The 17,034-nt window shown below is 46.0% G+C and overlaps 1 protein-coding gene across 4 annotated transcripts in view; it reads right to left on the bottom strand.

Moving 5' to 3' along the window:
- Nucleotides 1-16,444, bottom strand: part of LOC119973541 (interleukin-15 receptor subunit alpha-like) — a 67,364-nt gene extending 50,920 nt beyond the window's left edge. For all 4 annotated transcript variants that reach the window (XM_038811826.1, XM_038811827.1, XM_038811828.1 and 1 more), the window contains exon 1: nt 16,190-16,444. In XM_038811826.1, coding sequence (XP_038667754.1) covers nt 16,190-16,253 — 64 coding nt within the window. In that variant the 5' untranslated portion in view covers nt 16,254-16,444. The remainder of the gene's footprint in view (nt 1-16,189) is intronic.
- Between the last annotated feature and the right edge of the window lie 590 nt (nt 16,445-17,034).

The raw sequence follows: 17,034 nt of genomic DNA, 5'->3' as shown, positions 1-17,034 counted from the left end.
CGAGGAGACATCGGCCGCGATGCCTCAGCATTCCGCCCTTTCACCTGTGCTGATGTCTCACAAGGTCACCATTAGCGGGGACCCTGCTGAGGCATCTGGTCCTCTGATTGGACCAGGAGCTCTGGGTGTGGGCTGCCATCATCATTGGCTGTTAGCTCCAGTGCCGGACTCTTAATTGACACCTGCAGGCCGGGAATCTCATTTCAATGCATTTGAATAAATTATCATACAATGAAAGGGGTTCCCGCCGTGCCCCCCCCCCCCCCCCCCCCCCCCCCCCCCCCCCCGCCCCCCCAACATTAAGAATTCACATCGGCGAGGTTCACAACTGCTTTTGCAAAAGGTGAAGCAGTCGTAGGGACCTGCTGGGTACGGAAAACAAGTATAGCCCCGGGCATGAGGGACATGCCTGTAGTGCCATCCTGGATGGCAGGGTGGTATTGACAGGGGCAATGCCAGGGCGGACCCTCTGGGGACCTGTTATCTGTGAATTTGTATATGTCTGTATACGTGTATGTCTGTCTATGGAATCATAGAATTTACAGTGCAGAAGGAGGCCATTTGGCCCATCGAGTCTGCACCGTCCCTTGGAAAGAGCACCCTACTTAAGCCCACGCCTCCACCCTATCCCCGTAACCCAGTAACTCCACCTAACCTAGGGCAGCACGGTGGCCTAGTGGTTAGCACCGCTGCCTCACGGTGCTGAGGTCCCAGGTTCAATTCTGGGTCACTGTCTGTGTGGAGTTTGCACATTCTCCCCGTGTCTGCGTGGGTTTTGCCCCCACAACCCAAAGATGTGCAGAGTAGGTGGATTGGCCACGCTAAATTGCCCCTTAATTGGAAAAAAATAATTGGGTAATCTAAATTTATTTTTAAAAATTCCACCTAACCTTTTGGACACTAAGGGGCAATTTAGCATGGCCAATCCATCTAACCTGCATGTCTTTGGACTGTGTGCGTGTCTGTCTATGTGTGTGTGTGACTGTGTGTTTATTTATTCTCACCCTTGCCTTTGTCCTGTTCTATTTTTATTGCTGATAACAGCAACATGGTCCAGTTGTGGTAATCTACCCGCAGAATGTCTGTGAGAATCCATGACTAATCTGTTTCCAAACATTTTGATATTCGTACTTCCCTTCTCACAATGGCCAAACTCCACAGTCATTTTACTGCATGGTCCCAGGATTGACTTGAGTAAAAGAAATACAACCTTTTCAAGTGGGACCCTGATGTGTAAATGGCGAGCGTCAGGGACAGGCTGAGTTTGTAGAATGACTCTACAAACTCAACTCCTATCACAGCTTGGGAGATAGAACATAGAACAGTACAGCACAGAACAGGCCCTTCGGCCCTCGATGTTGTGCCGAGCATTGTCCGAAACCAAGATCAAGGTATCCAACACCCTGTCATTCTGGTGTGCTCCATGTGCCTATCCAATAACCGCTTGAAAGTTCCTAAAGTGTCCGACTCCACTGTCACAGCAGGCAGTCCATACCACACCCTAACCACTCTCTGAGTAAAGAACCTACCTCGGACATCCCTCCTATATCTCCCACCCTGAACCTTATAGTTATGACCACTTGTAACAGCTACATCCACCTGAGGAAATAGTGTCTGAACGTCCACCCTAACTATCCCCCTCATCATCTTATAAACCTCTATTAAGTCGCCTCTCATTGTAGACAGAAAGGACACCTAGCCCTCTCAGTGGGGCATTGTAAAGTAATTTAGTTAATTTAGTTTTTTTTTTGGAGGAGTTAAGAGTAACAGGCCGACAATCCCGGCCCTGGGTCACTGTCCGTGTGGAGTTTGTATATTCTCCCTGTGTCTGCGTGGGTTTCACCCCCACAACCCAAAGATGTGCAGGTCAGGTGGACTGCCCACACTAAATTGCCCCTTAATTGGAAAAAAATAATTGGGTACTCTAAATTTATATTAACATTTTTAAAAAAATAAATGGGCGTTTGATATTCAAGCAGCATTTGGCGAAACAGGAAACAAAAAGTGATGAAACAGAAACAGAAAGTGCTTGAAATGCTCAGCAGATCTATCAACGCCCGTGGAGAACATCGCTGGCGGGAAGGTTCAGAAGATTCGGCCCTTTGTCCCGCGTCCCTTAAGGACAGGGTAACCAACACCTGGCTAAATCTGTAATGGACAAATTGGCGTTAGTGCAAACCCGTAGCAGGTGGACTGGGGCAGGGGGTGGTAAGGGGCGGGGGGGGGGGGGGGGGGGGGGGGGGTCAAATATGGAAAAAATGGCACACCAGTCTCACCAGGGACATGGGACAACCTGTCAGTCATGGTACAGTCCCACAAAATCCGGGACTCTTGGTCCCGCTACTTAAGAATCTTTACAGAGCAGGAGGAGGCAATTTGGTCAATCGAGTCTGCACCAACCCTCTGAAAAAGAGCACCATACCCAGGCTCACACCCTTGGCCTATCCCCATAACCCCACCTACCAGGGGCTGGTTTAGCACAGGGCTAAATAGCTGGCTTTGAAAGTAGACCAAGGCAGGCCAGCAGCACGGTTCAATTCCTGTGCCAGCCTCCCCAAACAGGCGCTGGAATGTGGCAACTAGGGGCTTTTCACAGTAACTTCCTTTGAAGCCTATTTGTGACAATAAGCAATTTTCATAACCTGTGCATCCTTGAACACCGAGGGGCAATTTTATTATGGCTAATCCAGCCAACCTGCACTTCTTGGGTCTGGGGGAGGAAACCGGAGCACCCGGAGGAAACCCACGCAGACACGGGGAGAACGTGCAAACTCTACACAGTCGCCCAAGGCTGGAATTGAACCCGGGTCCCTGGTGCTGTGAGGCAGCAGTGCTAACCACTGTGACACCGCGCTGCCCAAAGGGACGTCTTGTGACCCAGGTTCCGAGAACAGCACGTGGGAGACTGAGCCTGGGAGTATCGGTTGAATGATTTCAGTGAGATGGTGAATCAGCCGGCAGAGAGCTGACAATAAAAGCAAATTGCTGCAGATGCTGGAAATCTGAACTTAGATCAGGAAGTGTTGAAAATACTCAGCAGGTCTGGAAGCTTCCGCGGAGACAAAAACAGAGTTAACATATCAAGCCCAACATAACTGAATAAAACCAGGGCCTTTTTTAGCACAGTGGGCTAAATAGCTGACATGCATTGCAGAATAATGCCAGCAGCATGGGTTCAATTCCTGTACTGGCCTCCCTGAACAGGCACTGGAATGTGGTGACTAGGGGGTGTTTCACAGTAACTTCATTGAAGCCTACTTATGACAATAAGTTATTATGACTCTACTTCAAAACTGAGAGATGATAACGCTGTGGTTCCACAAGATAAGTTGTAAGTTTTGTATGCTTTAACCAAGTCGTCGTGGAAGGCTAAATGAGGTAGTAGTGGGTCAAGTAAACAAACCAAAGGTGTGCCTAGAGGAGGTGCGAATGGCAGGACCCTGTAAAACTGACATCCAGAAGCAGAGGCAAGAGGTACACGAGAAAATAAACCCAAACCTGCAAAGGAGAAAAGAACCCTAATGGGAGCAGACGTTTGTATCTGAAATTGTTGACCTCAGTGTTGACCCCAGAAGTCTGCAGAGTGCTGAGATGAAAGATATGGGGTGATGCGACCATCAATTCACACGAGACGATTAGTAGAAGTGAACAATGGTTTTAATAAGCTAGATATGTGCCTGCCTGCGACTGCTCTGTACTGAGTGCCGCCTACAGGCTGCAGATTTATATACCACCCCCAAGGGGGCGGAGCCACAGGCGGAGCCCACAAGGCCATCAACATAATGCAATACAATGCAGTGGTGAATTGTAGTAGCAAACGGTAAATTTGTGACTAGAAGGTTATTACCGTTCAAATGTAACTTTACACAGAATCGTTGAATCAAACAGCACAGAAAGAGGCCATTTGGCCCATCGTCCTGGAGCCGATCATTTGGAAGACTCTTGAATCAGTCCTACTCCCTAGCTCCTACACCTTCTGCTTCCAGCATATATCCAATTATCTTTTGAAAGTTACTATTAAGTCAGTCTCCTTCCAGGAAGTGCATTCCAGATCATAATGACATGCTGCTTATAAAGAATTCTCCTCATGTTCCCTCAGGCTCAAATGTAACTAATGCATTGGTATGAATTACTTAACGAATGAATAATACTTGATAATAACCTCCAATTTGCCTGTGCCATGTTACAGCGTGCATCAGAAGTATCTGACTTTTGTCTTTTTAAATTACTCGCCATCAGGCACCTCCCCAAGGGCGATCAGGGATGGATAATAAATATTGGCCTAGCCAGCGAAGCCCACACCCCCTGAACAAATAAACAAAAACTTTAGCAGAGCCCGTCCGGATGGTTTAAATGATGGGCAGTTCAAAATAAACCTATTCATAAATGAACACATTCCCGGTTCAGAGAATTTTCCACTCTTGACATAAGTATCCAAACTTTCTTGAACGTTGGGAATGTGCTCCCAGCTTTTATGAGGCAAATTAAACAAAAATAAAATCCCAGGAAATCCTGAAAGCACTCAACAGATCTGGCAACACCTGTGAGGAGAGAGGAACAGAGTTCACAATTGGAATCGTTATTGAAAGGCCAGTCGGACTGATTCGCCATTTTGCGAAATCCTTCAATCCGTTTTCTCCGAATACATACCCAATTGTCTGATTGATCCTGAGAGAGCTTCCCTGTAAATTTATTCCACAGGTCGTTACCCTTTGAATGAAATTATTTTCCTTGATTTTCGCATCTACTTCTAGTTCACCTTGCGCTTCCTGATATTTCAATCCGTCAGAGTTAACAACTTGTCTTGATCTGTTTCATAATATGGTAAACTTGCACTGCATCACTTCAACAATTCCCCTTCAGAAAATATGTCCAATTTCCTCAACCCTTCCTCATACTTGAAGTTCCTCAAATCCAAAACCAAAGTTTGTTAGTCGCCTCCAATGGCCTCGATATCTTTGAGCTAAAAGGCAGCACAAATTAACAGATCACCAACCACCCAGAACTGTCAGGTTGGGCGGCCTTGTGTTTGGCTGTGAGTCAGATGACTGCCAAAGTTTAGGCAATAAGAACGACCATTGCCAAGGGTTGGGAGTTGCCTGTGGAACTGCAGTTCAGGTTACATCAGAAGAGCACAGGATGAGGAGAAAAAAGATGTCAAGAGTGGCATTGTGACGATATAAGGACATTAGCATTGCAGAACAGTACGGTTCCGGTAAAAGAAACCTTTCAATGCTTTCTGCCAGTCACAAAATAAAACAAAATTGCCATCAACGTGCACAATGAGGTCTGCATGCTCGCCTTGAATTTGGTGATTAATATTTCAGAATTATCTGTAATATTTTCCGCTGACTGGTTTAGCTTTCACGGTTTAAAGATTATTAATGAACACTTCAGTATTAGTTGCCTCCATGAGTCCAGCCTTCCTGTCAACATCCCCTCTCTATTGAACCGTGAGCTATGTTGTCTTTCAGGTCCGTCAGGTTGATGAGCTTTCTCACAGTTTATATGATGCTTACAGATGAAGAAGGCCACACAGCACACCTTAATTCATCCATCCAAAAAGTTCCCTTCCTGCAGCATCCACCTGCTTCTTAAATGAAACAAAAACAGAAAATGCTCAATCGGTCTGAGAGCCTCTGTGGAGAGAGGACAGAGCTAATGATTCAGAGGTGATGAGCAGTCACCCCGACTCGAAACAATGGCTCCACAGTTCTCTCTCCACAGATGCTGTCAGATCTGCCGCGATTGACCAGCATCTTCTGATTCATTTTCAGGTTCCAGTCTCCGCAGCAATTTGTTTTTATCTTTGCTTCTTATACGAGACGAGGATTTCACTTCCACAATTCCTTTTGCAATTCTGCACCACGTGCTGATCACTACGTGTGAAGGACGTTTTGATGTCAGCAATAAAATGACCCTTCTACTTTGAATCTGAGTTCTTGTTCTACGTCCATGATTGAACTTTAAGTCTGAGCGGCGGCCCAGTTCGTCGCACTCTCACCTTCCGGAATCAGGAATCAGGAACCACTCCACAGACTTATGCATATAATCTGGGCAAACTCTCCAGTGCAGTCCTGAGGGAGTGCTGCACTGTCGGACGTCCCATCTTTCGGATAAGATATTATACTAAGGCCCCACCTGCCATCTCAGGTGGCACGGTAGCACAGTGGCTAGCACTGTGGCTTCACAGTGACAGGGTCCCAGGTGCGATTCCTGGCTTGGGTCACTGTCTGTGTGGAGTGTGCACATTCTCCCCGTGTCTGCGTGGGTTTCCTCCGGGTGCTCCGGTTTCTTCCCACAAGTCCCGAAAGACGTGCTGTTAGGTGAATTGGACATTCTGAATTCTCCCCTCTGTGTACCCGAACAGGCGCTGGAATGTGGCGACTAGGGGATTTTCACAGTAACTTCAGTGCAGTGTTAATGTAAGCCTACTTGTGACAATAAAGATTATTATTATGTCTGACCCCCACAACCCAAAGATGTACAGGGTAGGTGGATTGGCCACGCCAAATTGCCCCTTAATTGGAAAAATAAATTGGGTACTCTAAATTTATTTTAAAAAAGTAGTTTATTGACTGTGAGGTATGTTGAAATATCCTGAGAATGTGAAAGGTACTATTTAAATAAAATGCTACATAATTGGAAGCCCTTCTTGAATTTTCCAAATGTACCTTTCCCATTTCTTTGCCAACCTTCAGTATATCGATGGGAAACACCCAAGCATCTCTCGCCTTTCCTCAGCCCTTAGACACTTGCCGAGATTTGGGGTTAACATTGTGAGTCTTCTTTGCACTTGTTTCTTGGCAAATGGATGCATTCTTCACATTGTGGGCTGAACAGAGAACCACTAGATCTGATCACTGCCTGCTTTAATGTACAATCTACTGCTCTGGCTGTGTCAGTTGGCTCCACCCGAAAGCATCATAATTGGAAATTGAAGGCATCTGAAGATGTCCCGAAGGGGATGATATATTTAGCAACTCGCGCAGGAGGGAAACAAAAAAATGTTATTTTGAGATTTATTCTCGCTATAAAAGAACATAATAATAATAATAATCACTTATTGTCACAAGTAGGCTTCAGTGAAGTTCCCGTGAAAAGCCCCTAGTCACCACATTCCGGCGCCTGTTCGGGTAGGCCGGTACTGGAATTGAACCCGCGCTGCTGGCATCGTTCCGCATTACAAGCCAGCTGTTTAGCCCATTGTGCCAAGGCTCACATTTATTGCCCATTACGAGTTGCCCAGGACAAAGTACTGATGAACCCTTGGCCATGCTAAATTGCCCTTTTGTGTACAAAAAAACAAGATTAGGTGGGGTTACAGGGATAGGGTGGAGGTGTGGGCTTATGTAGGGTGCTCTTTCCGAGGGCCGGTGCAGACTCGATGGGCCGAATGGCCTCCTTCTGCACTGTAAATTCTCTGATTCTCTCTGACCCTCTTTTTGAGCAAGAATATGAGGAACGAGCGGAGGAAATGGGATGTGATTTGAAGAGCTGTTGCCGGCACAGGTGTGATGGGCTGTACGATGCTGTGATTCTGTGATCATTTGGTTGTACAGTGACCAGTCAGGATACTACAATGAATTGCACAATTCAGAATAAGGCAGAAGGAGTTCAAGAGTGTGGGCAAGCAATCGGCGATTACTTCTACATTTGTGAATAAACGTGTCTTGTTATGAATCATTTTTGATAAAGTCAACTGAAAAGTTAACCTAAAGACTTTCTAGTGATGCGCTGGGTAGCCAGGACTCTGGGATTGGTTGACTTACCGGGGGTAAGATCTAGCCCACGGCAAACATAGGGAATAAGAGGAAGAGCCTCCAACCTGTTCTGACATTTAATATCATGGCTGATCTTTTGACTTCAGCTCCACTTTCCCTGCCCCATTCCCATGTCCCTTGATCCCTTCAGTATGAAAAATTATTTTTTGTGATAAGCTAAATGCCTAGTAAACAGTGAGAGTCTGGCATTACAAGGAATGGCAAGGTGCAGAATTAGGAAAGAAGAACTCAATAGCATGGGAGGCACAAAAATGTGTAGTACCTGCGCAGGATTCGTTCAAAATGATTTTTCACCCGTCGTATTTAATGTACACCAATTAGTTGAATAAGATTTGGTCCCTATTATTAGGATGGCAGTAAAACAGATTGGAGGGAAATAGGTTTGCCAACACGGGTTGGATGTGTTCTTGGAGGAGTCTAACATGGTTTCTGCCTTCAATAGCCCCACCCAACACACTCCTGCCTTTGATCGCCAACATGCCTATACTCATGTTCTGTCAGCTTCTCAGACCCTTGAAAAGCGAACCAACCCAACACTTTATTACCCGATTGACAATCAAGAATCATCCAGGCAAACAGCACTTTTCCCCAAGTCAGGTAGTATTACAAGCATCATTTTCTTGGCTGGAGAGAAGCACATTGTACGGACCCCCTCAGGAGTTGGTATTAGGACCACCATTTTTCTTGTTTATTAGGACCACCATTTTTCTTACGTCTAAATGACTCAGACTTGGGCGTAGGGAAAACAAAGCTTGCTGTGATATAAAACTGGGCAATGAAGAGGGTTACTAGCAAACCTGAAGAGGAAAGAGACAGGCTGGTGACATGGGCTAGCACATGGCAGATGCAGTTTAATGAGGATAAGCGTGGCGTGGGATGTACTTTGGGAGAAAAAGTGTGGAGATGCAGTATAATCTAAATGTACTATTTAAGCAGATGCAAATGCAGAGGGACCAGGGGCTGCATATTCACAAATCCTTGAAGATGGATGGACAGGTTGATATGGCGGATGGGAGGTTAAGAAAATGTTGAGAAAGTTAATAGAGGTGTCGAATACAAAAATAAGGGAGCTCTACAAAATATTTAAAAGTAACACTGATTCGGATGGAACATGGAGTACAACTCTATACTTTAGTCGGACTTGAAGAGAGTGCAGGGGAGGACCACCAGAATTATATCAGGGATGAGAGATGCAGGTGCATGGATAAACTGGGGAGGCTGAAATTGTTTGCGTTAGAGAAAAGAAGGTTAAAGGGAGGACTAATAGAGGTATTAAAATCATGATGGAGCAAAGTGGTGAGAAATCGTTTCATCTGACAAGTGACTAACGTTCGCAGATTTAAAATAATTGACAAAAAGGGAAATTAGGACAAATTATTTCACATGGAGGTTGTTCAGTCAGGATCACACCACCTGAATCAGATGCTGTAGCAACTTTCAAAAGGTAACTGGGTGTGTACTTAAAGGGAAGCATAGGGAGCATTTGACTGGGTATGGCATCAAGGAGCCCCAGTTAAACTGGAGTCAATGGGACTCAGGAGTGAATCTCTCCGCTGGCTGGAGTCATCCTGGCACAAAGGAAGATGGTGCGGTGGTTGGAAGTCAATCATCTCAACTCCAGAACAAAAATGTTACAGACCACCTACTTGACAATTAAGGAAGAAGTCAATTTAATGACTCGAAAGGACATATCAATGCTTATTTATAATTTCACTGAAGATTCACTGAAGAGGAAGAGGTTTAAATGTGAGTTATCCCAGGTATCATTCTCTAGATACACTCTACTTTCAGTTTTCCATTCCACATTAACTATAACCAAGGTTGAGCGAGAAAAACAATGCTCAGAAATTTGGGTTAGGCAGCAATAGGGCCGATGGTGAAGCTGCAATGTGGTAGCCCATTGGCTCCCTTGACTACAATGGAAAAGGAAATTGGGCAGCACAGGATACGGGTTGCTGAAGCATTCACGCTCATTTTACGCGATGATCTGCTCAATCCAGAGATTGGCTGGTATTTGCAGCAGAAGCGAACTCCAGCTTGACATCCATTCCTCAGAGATCTACCCAGCTCGCCACACCTCGCGTGATCTAAAGTCATCTCGTGAGACGTTGCGATGTGAAGCCCGCCCATTGTAGGCGGGATCACATTTTGGCAAACCTGCATATTAGAGTGAGACAGCTGGTCTCACTTTAATATGCAGTAACCAAGGCAACCAAGATGTGGAGATGGCGGCGTTGGACTGCAGTGAGCACAGCAAGAAGTCTGCAACACCAGGTTAAAGTCCAACAGGTTTGTTTAGAATCAATAGCTTTCGGAGCACAGCTTCGTCCTCGGGTGAATGAAGAGATGGGTTCCAGAAACATGTATATAGACAAAGTCAATGATGCAAGACAATACTTTGAATGCGAGTACCTTAACTCCACTTCCCTGCCCTATTCCCATTTCCCTTGATTTCGTTATGAGATGCTTAAGGGAGCAAAGGGAATATTGATGATGTCGAAAGCACGGTTCCATCCTACAGAGTATCCAAGGAGACTTTCTGCCCCCAAACAGAAATGTTTTACAACCATTCGGCCCAATTAACAAGAAACAATACAAAAAAACAATTCTAGACACAAAGGAAGATTAGGAAGGTAACGACTGCAGAAAGGTTTGTTTATCTCTATCTTCCTCCATCTGAAGCAGGCCAGGTGTTGACTGAGTGAACTGCCGGCTGGCATGACATGTTTGCAAATCCAACAGCTAAGGGAGAGACACTCATTGTTCTTTTAGTTTTCAGGCAAAGCCAGCAGGTGGGGTTTGCATAGTTGCTTCACAGCGCCAGGGTCCCAGGTTCGATTCCCGGCTTGGTTCACTGTCTGTGCTGGGTCTGCACGTTCTCCCCATACCATAGAATCATTGAATTTACAATGCAAGCTATTCTGCCCATTGAGGCTGCACTGGCCCTTGGAAAGAGCACCTACTTAAACCCATGCCTCCACCCTATCCCCGTAACCCAGTCTAACCATTTTTTTGGACACTAAGGGCAATTTAGCATGGCCAATCCACCTAACCTGCACATCTTTGAACTGTGGCAGGAAACCGGAGCACCCGGAGGAAACCCACGCAGACGCGGGGAGAACGTGCAGACTCCGCAGAGACAGTGACGCAAGTGGAAATCGAACCTGGGACCCCGGAGCTGTGAAGATACTGTGCTAACCACTGTGCTACTGTGCTGCCCACGGTGTCTGCATGGGTTTCCTCCGGGTGCTCGGGTTTCCTCCCACGAGTCCCGAAAGATGCGCTTGTTAGGTGAATTGGACATTCTGAATTCTCCCACAGGCGTCGGAGTGTGGCGACGAGGTGATTTGTACAGTAACTTTATTGCAGTGTTAATATAAGCCTACTTGTGACAACAATAAAGATTATTATTGTATTATCGAGCTATTGCTCATGGGTCAATGACCAGGGGAGTTGTGGCCAATATTTAACTCTCAACTGATGTTACTAAAACAGAACATCTGGCCATTATAAGGTTCCCATTAGTGGGAGCTTGCTGTGCTGAGGTCAGCTGCCAGTTTTCTGACGTTACAACAGTAAATATGCTTCAAAAAGTACAAAATTGCCTGAACAGAACTTTCAATGTCACGTGGTTGTGAGTGACACTAGACAAATGCAATTTGTGTTTGTCTGTATCTTTCTTTGAGCATTGTCACCTATTTTATGTTGAGCGGAGGCTATTGCATGTCTAAGTGAATCCAGATTTTCTGACAAGTGTCATCCCTCGAGTGTTGAGACACCGATGTGGAGATCACAGCATTTTAAAAATGGAAGAAGAAATCTGGTAAAGCAAACCGCTGGCAGCTGACTTGCAGCCTGCACACAGCTAACGATCTTTAGACGTCACGAGAAAACCCGATTGCACAACCGGCAAGGGAGTCGTGATGCATTTCCGAATTACATTTCTCACGTTAACAAACTGCAGATATGATCCCCAAACAAATGCCACAAACCGCCCAGAGGACAGTTGAGAAAATAAGTACAATCAGCGTTGCTCTGCTCATAGTGGAACTCAAGCAGAGCCACCGATTGTTATAACAGGTTCCCTGGGTGAGGAAGGCTATTTGCACCATTCTTTACAGGTCCAAGATGCCCCGCAGTTATAGAACCCAGTTGTATCTTAAATATTTCCAGGGCTTTTGCCTCTATAATTTTATTTGGAAATGTTTTCAGATATAGTTTATTTATGTTTTCATTTCACCCTTTGTGTGATGAGGAATTTCAGCACATCAGTCATAAAATACCAGATAAATCTCCATCCTCTTTGCTCCACTCCTATAGTTTAAAGTAACGTTGCAAATTAACTCTCTCCTTAATGGTCATCTCTACCTCCATAAAATCATCACAGATTTCTCCTTGGATCAAAAGTCTTGTTTCATTCTTAATCAGACTTTTGACTAGATAACAGTGTTATGGTTCTATTCTGCACGGCCTCCTGCATTTCAATGTCTCTTGTTGTTTTTTTGTCGACCGGAACGGGATGCAGTGTTCAAGGTACCTTGTGTGACTTGACAGTGAACACTGTGCCCTGCAAGACCCCCTCAAAGCCAAACACCAGGCTGACTTGGAAATATATCACCGCTCCTGTTACTTGAACTTAAATCCTAATTGTGTTCAGTTGTGACTTTAACCATTTGGGCAGCAGGAAACGGTTTGTGAATTAACTCAGGGAATCTTTAGTAAGTTGTGGAGCGGTGCTGATCAAAGAGAGGGCGGGACGACTAGCCTACTATGGCTCTTCTCTCTGTTTCAGCCTTGAGCACAGGTTGACACTCGGTTTCCAGCTCTCTGGTCCCGCCGGTGTCAATGGGGTTTCCCGTTGTTTTCACCCTTTACCGTCGGGGGAACCAGCGGTGGGGCTTGGGCGTGGACAGTATCAGACCATCCTGCTGGAGAGACAGGTTGGGACTCCCATGCATAACTTTCAAAACAAGGAATAGAGTGGTAAAGTTGCTTATGAAGCATAAAATTAATAAAGGAGATGGCAAAGTACTAATGGAAAATATATGTAGACTATAAGTGAGAATGGCCTGTTTTTATTAAGATAAGACAGCATGTGATGTCTGGGAACATGGATTCATTGGTCCTGATGTCTATTTGATCTATAGGTATCAGTATGTGTGGTGATATGCCTGTGGGCTATATCATAGTTGGAAGGTGTGCGACCTCCAACCAGCAGGTGGTGGTACAGACACACCATGCAGTCTGTAGACCAAGGTCATGTGACCTGTGACTCCGCTATAAGGGGAGACACATCCGGCCGCCTTCAGAAAAAGATTGAGGGTAATAAGACGTACATGTGAATGGTCAGTGCTGGGTGAAAGTTTCAGAGGAGTAGTTAGCAGACTCCATGGTAATGTGCTCTGTATCAGATTGCTATCTTACCACACGAGACTCAATAAAGGATTTTGATTTGGACAAGTCAAAGTGTTTGGTGCGTTTCTTCGTGAAGTACAAAGGTCCAAACACAACAGTACGTTCTGTAGGTCTTATTGAAACAGGTGCTTATCAAGGCGTTTTTGTTGAGATAACTGCTTTGCCATAGTCTGTCTTTGTCGTACCTCCTAGTGTTTGGTACATGACAATTAAAAATACGGGATAGTCTTGCAAAACTTATAAAGTTACAGCAAATGCACAAAATCTGTATAAAATCACTGCTCGAAAGTGATTGATGTGTGAAATAAAACACAACTCATTCAACTAACAGATACTGACATTTTTTTAAACACTAGAGCGTGACAAAGGCTAATTGCAGAACTTGATTCAAAACTTACAAAATCAAAAAGGATTGCATACGGTGAAATAAAGTGACTTGCCTTAAACATCACAAGTGAAACTGCATTAATTTAATACATAAAAAAGGCTGACTGATTTAATACTTGTTTTTCTTTGCACAATAGGACTTTGAAGTTAGAGAACCGAGCTGGTAATTTTAATTGTGAGGGAGGTGGAAGGCACTTTACCAGTAATTGATCCCCTTTAAGGTCTTGCATCATTGCCTTAAGGGCACATGTCTTGTCACGTTTGAATGTGATGCTGAGACTCAGTCATGTGATGGACTAGCATCCCAAAATTCAACATAAAACCACACTGGATTGACGTACTTTGATTATTTGACTTATGCCATAACTAATCTACAAACTAATTGTAAATAATGATCAAAGTTAAACTTTTGAACACTCCTTCTGTCATGATATGCAAACTTGCAGCTAATGAACACATAGAATAGGACACGACCAATGAGCAGTCAGGACACTCAGGGGTGGCACCTTACTATAAAAGGGATGAGGCACTCACACCCCGCCTCTTTCCACAGACCAACATCGACAGAGTGGGACAGGGTGTATCCTCAGCATCACACCCCAGCACGTGGCTTAGAGCAAGGCTGGTTCAGGTAGACTGCGTTACTACATTTAGATTAGCAGAGAGTCAAACTCATTGAGAACTGTGCTAATAGTTCAATACAACACACTGAACTCACTTCAAAGTCTGGAGCATCTTTTACTCAAAACTGCATCAAGTGGCAGCTTGTGTTATTCCAAATTACATAACACACGATACCAGGAGTCTGTTCAATCTAGTTAGTTCAAATCAGCAAGACCAGTGACGACCAGCGAATGTATACCGGCTCCTCACCAGCTCAGGACATCCGGCAATCTCAGTGCCAACTGGCAGACATTCAAGCAGAAATTTCAGCTTTACGCCGAAGCATCAGACCTTGTGCAGCCTCTCGATTTTTGCCCACGGCGGTTCCCCAGCTATGAGTGGCTGCTGAAGCGACCTGTGAGTGGCGTCTCCCTCTGGGGGCTTGGTGAAGCCTCCTCGCCGACCAGCTTCTCGAGCATTGCTGCTATGTATTCTGTGGTCTCCCCTTCGTTCCCTCTGGCAGCCCCACGATTCCTAGGTTTTACAGTTGTGATTGGTTTTCTTTGTTGTCAATTTTATCCTTCAACCCCTGACCAGACTCGCCACCTCGGTGTTGACTGCTGTGATATGGTCTCCTTGGTCCATGGCGGCTTTTTTGAGGTTCCATGTTGTCATTGCCTGGGCCTCTAGCCTCCGCTCCATTGCCACCCTCATGGAAGCTAGCGCAGTCTCCACAACCACCCCTCTGGGTAGCAGTGCAGTGCAGGAGGAGGCCATTCAGCCCATTGAGTCTTCACCGGCCCTTGGAAAGAGCACCCTATTTAAGCCCACACTTTGAACCTATCCCCGTTATCCAGTAACTCCACCTAACCTTTTTGGACACTTTGGACACAATTTATCATGGACAATCCATCTAACCTGCACATCTTTGGACTGTGGGAGGAAACCGGAGCACCCGGAGGAAACACACGCAGACACGGGGAGAACGTGCAGACTCCGCACAGACAGTGACCCAAACCGGGAATCGAGCCTGGGACCCTGGAGCTGTGAAGCACTGTGCTAGCCACTGTGCTACCCTGCTGCCCTGTGCTACATCAGGCCAACTCGCCAACTCTCAGGTTACAACTGCTCAATGTGCCAAAACCCCTTGGGCGCAATATCCCAGCGTCGGCACGGCCGACTTGGCGATGAGGCTGTTGAATCTTGTGAGATTCGTGACTCTCGAGATGTCTCGCGAGATTCAACCAATCTAATGTTTGCCTACACTACAGCAGGTGATTGCATTTTGAAAGTACTACACTGTCTAAATGCTGTGGGACAGAATGAGAAAATGAGAATGAGAGCTGCAGCAATAGAAACTCTTTCCTGTCCTTTGATCCATCAACTCAGGCTAGAAACCACTTGTATTTCCCCGATTTATACTTGATGGATTGAAACCTCCCCTTTAAATATCTCCCCTGTTCTTAGCTTCTCTTCACATCTCCCTGTAATGCAAACTGTCCTCCGACCCAGACTGACTGGTTGTTCGGTAACATTGTCTAAATGTCAGTCTTGGACCCACGGATGTCTAGCCAGACCCGTTCACCCTGTAACTCCCTGCCTTCCCCAAAACACCCCCGGGGTGCAACTTGATCTGAGTAGACAACTTAAATACCATTGCACCATTTGCAGTGAGCAGACGGTAATTTATGATTGCAACAAGATCAATGTGGAAAGCCTGAATACTGTTGCACTTTGCATGATGGCCATTTTTGAAACGTTTGTAATGTTCTTTCAGATAAAGTATATGTTTGCAAACAAAAAAAGACTTTCCACAAAAGGGACTGTTTTGCCTCCGAGCTATCCCTGGCACTTGAGGCTACTACCTGTACTCCCTTCTTGTCTTTTGCAAATACTATTGCCTCTGAATCCCTCACAGTGAGGAGGGGGCGCAGAGAAGACTAACCCCCGCCCCAATCCAGGCTGTTTTTGGTGGATATAACAGTAATGTAGGTGCCTACCTTTAAAGGCAAGGGTCGCCTGGAGTATTGAGCAGAGCACAAGTAGCTGTTTGATCCCAGCCATGTGGATGCGGTCAGTTCACTGTCCCAGCCGGGCGTTCTTCCATCTCCTGTCCCTCTGCCTCCTTGCCACCACCACCACCCCCCCACCTATTAACACAGCCCTTCGCCGGGGGGGAGAGACTTTCACATGATGATCACCGCCCGGCACAGACCCGTTCCTCGCCTTCCAGACAGGCAGCAGCTGACACACATCGTTAACTTTCACTTTCACTTTTTGTTACTTTCCTTCTCCCCCCCCCCCCCCCCCCCCGGAACTGCGAATTTCCTAGAATAATCTCTGACACTTCCAGGGGGGGGTGGGGGAGCTGGTGGGATTTTACGTGTGTGCATTCCCCCCACCCTATACACACACACTCAGGGTGACAAGTCTTGTTATTTCCCGGTGCCAGGGGTGAGTGAGGAGTTGAGCTACTTGCCGGGGACTTGGTGTCACTGTCAGTTTACACATCACTGCCCGACCTGCTGAGAAAACCCCCCAAACATGCGCACAGCTAACTGACTGCACTGTTCACACACAACTAAGCTCAATACTGGGGACATTCCTGCTTCCTCCCACACAGGCACATTCCAGATCAATGTCCAGATCAATGTCCAGCTCCTTCCCACAATAGGAACCCATCAGCTGTTCACATGAATCCCCCTCCTCTCCCCACTGCTGTTGACTGTAACAGTCTGCCTGCCCTTTTATTTAACTGGCCTGGGTCAGCGCGAGTTCTGGAGCACAGTTCCACTCCACCCACACACTTTACACACAGATTTATGATAGTGGCGGGGGGGGGGGG

Source organism: Scyliorhinus canicula, chromosome 11, assembly GCF_902713615.1.
Source record: "Scyliorhinus canicula chromosome 11, sScyCan1.1, whole genome shotgun sequence".
Classification (NCBI taxonomy): Eukaryota; Metazoa; Chordata; class Chondrichthyes; order Carcharhiniformes; family Scyliorhinidae; genus Scyliorhinus; species Scyliorhinus canicula.
Note: the sequence above shows the minus strand (reverse complement) of the source record. Positions and strands in the feature narration are given on the sequence as shown.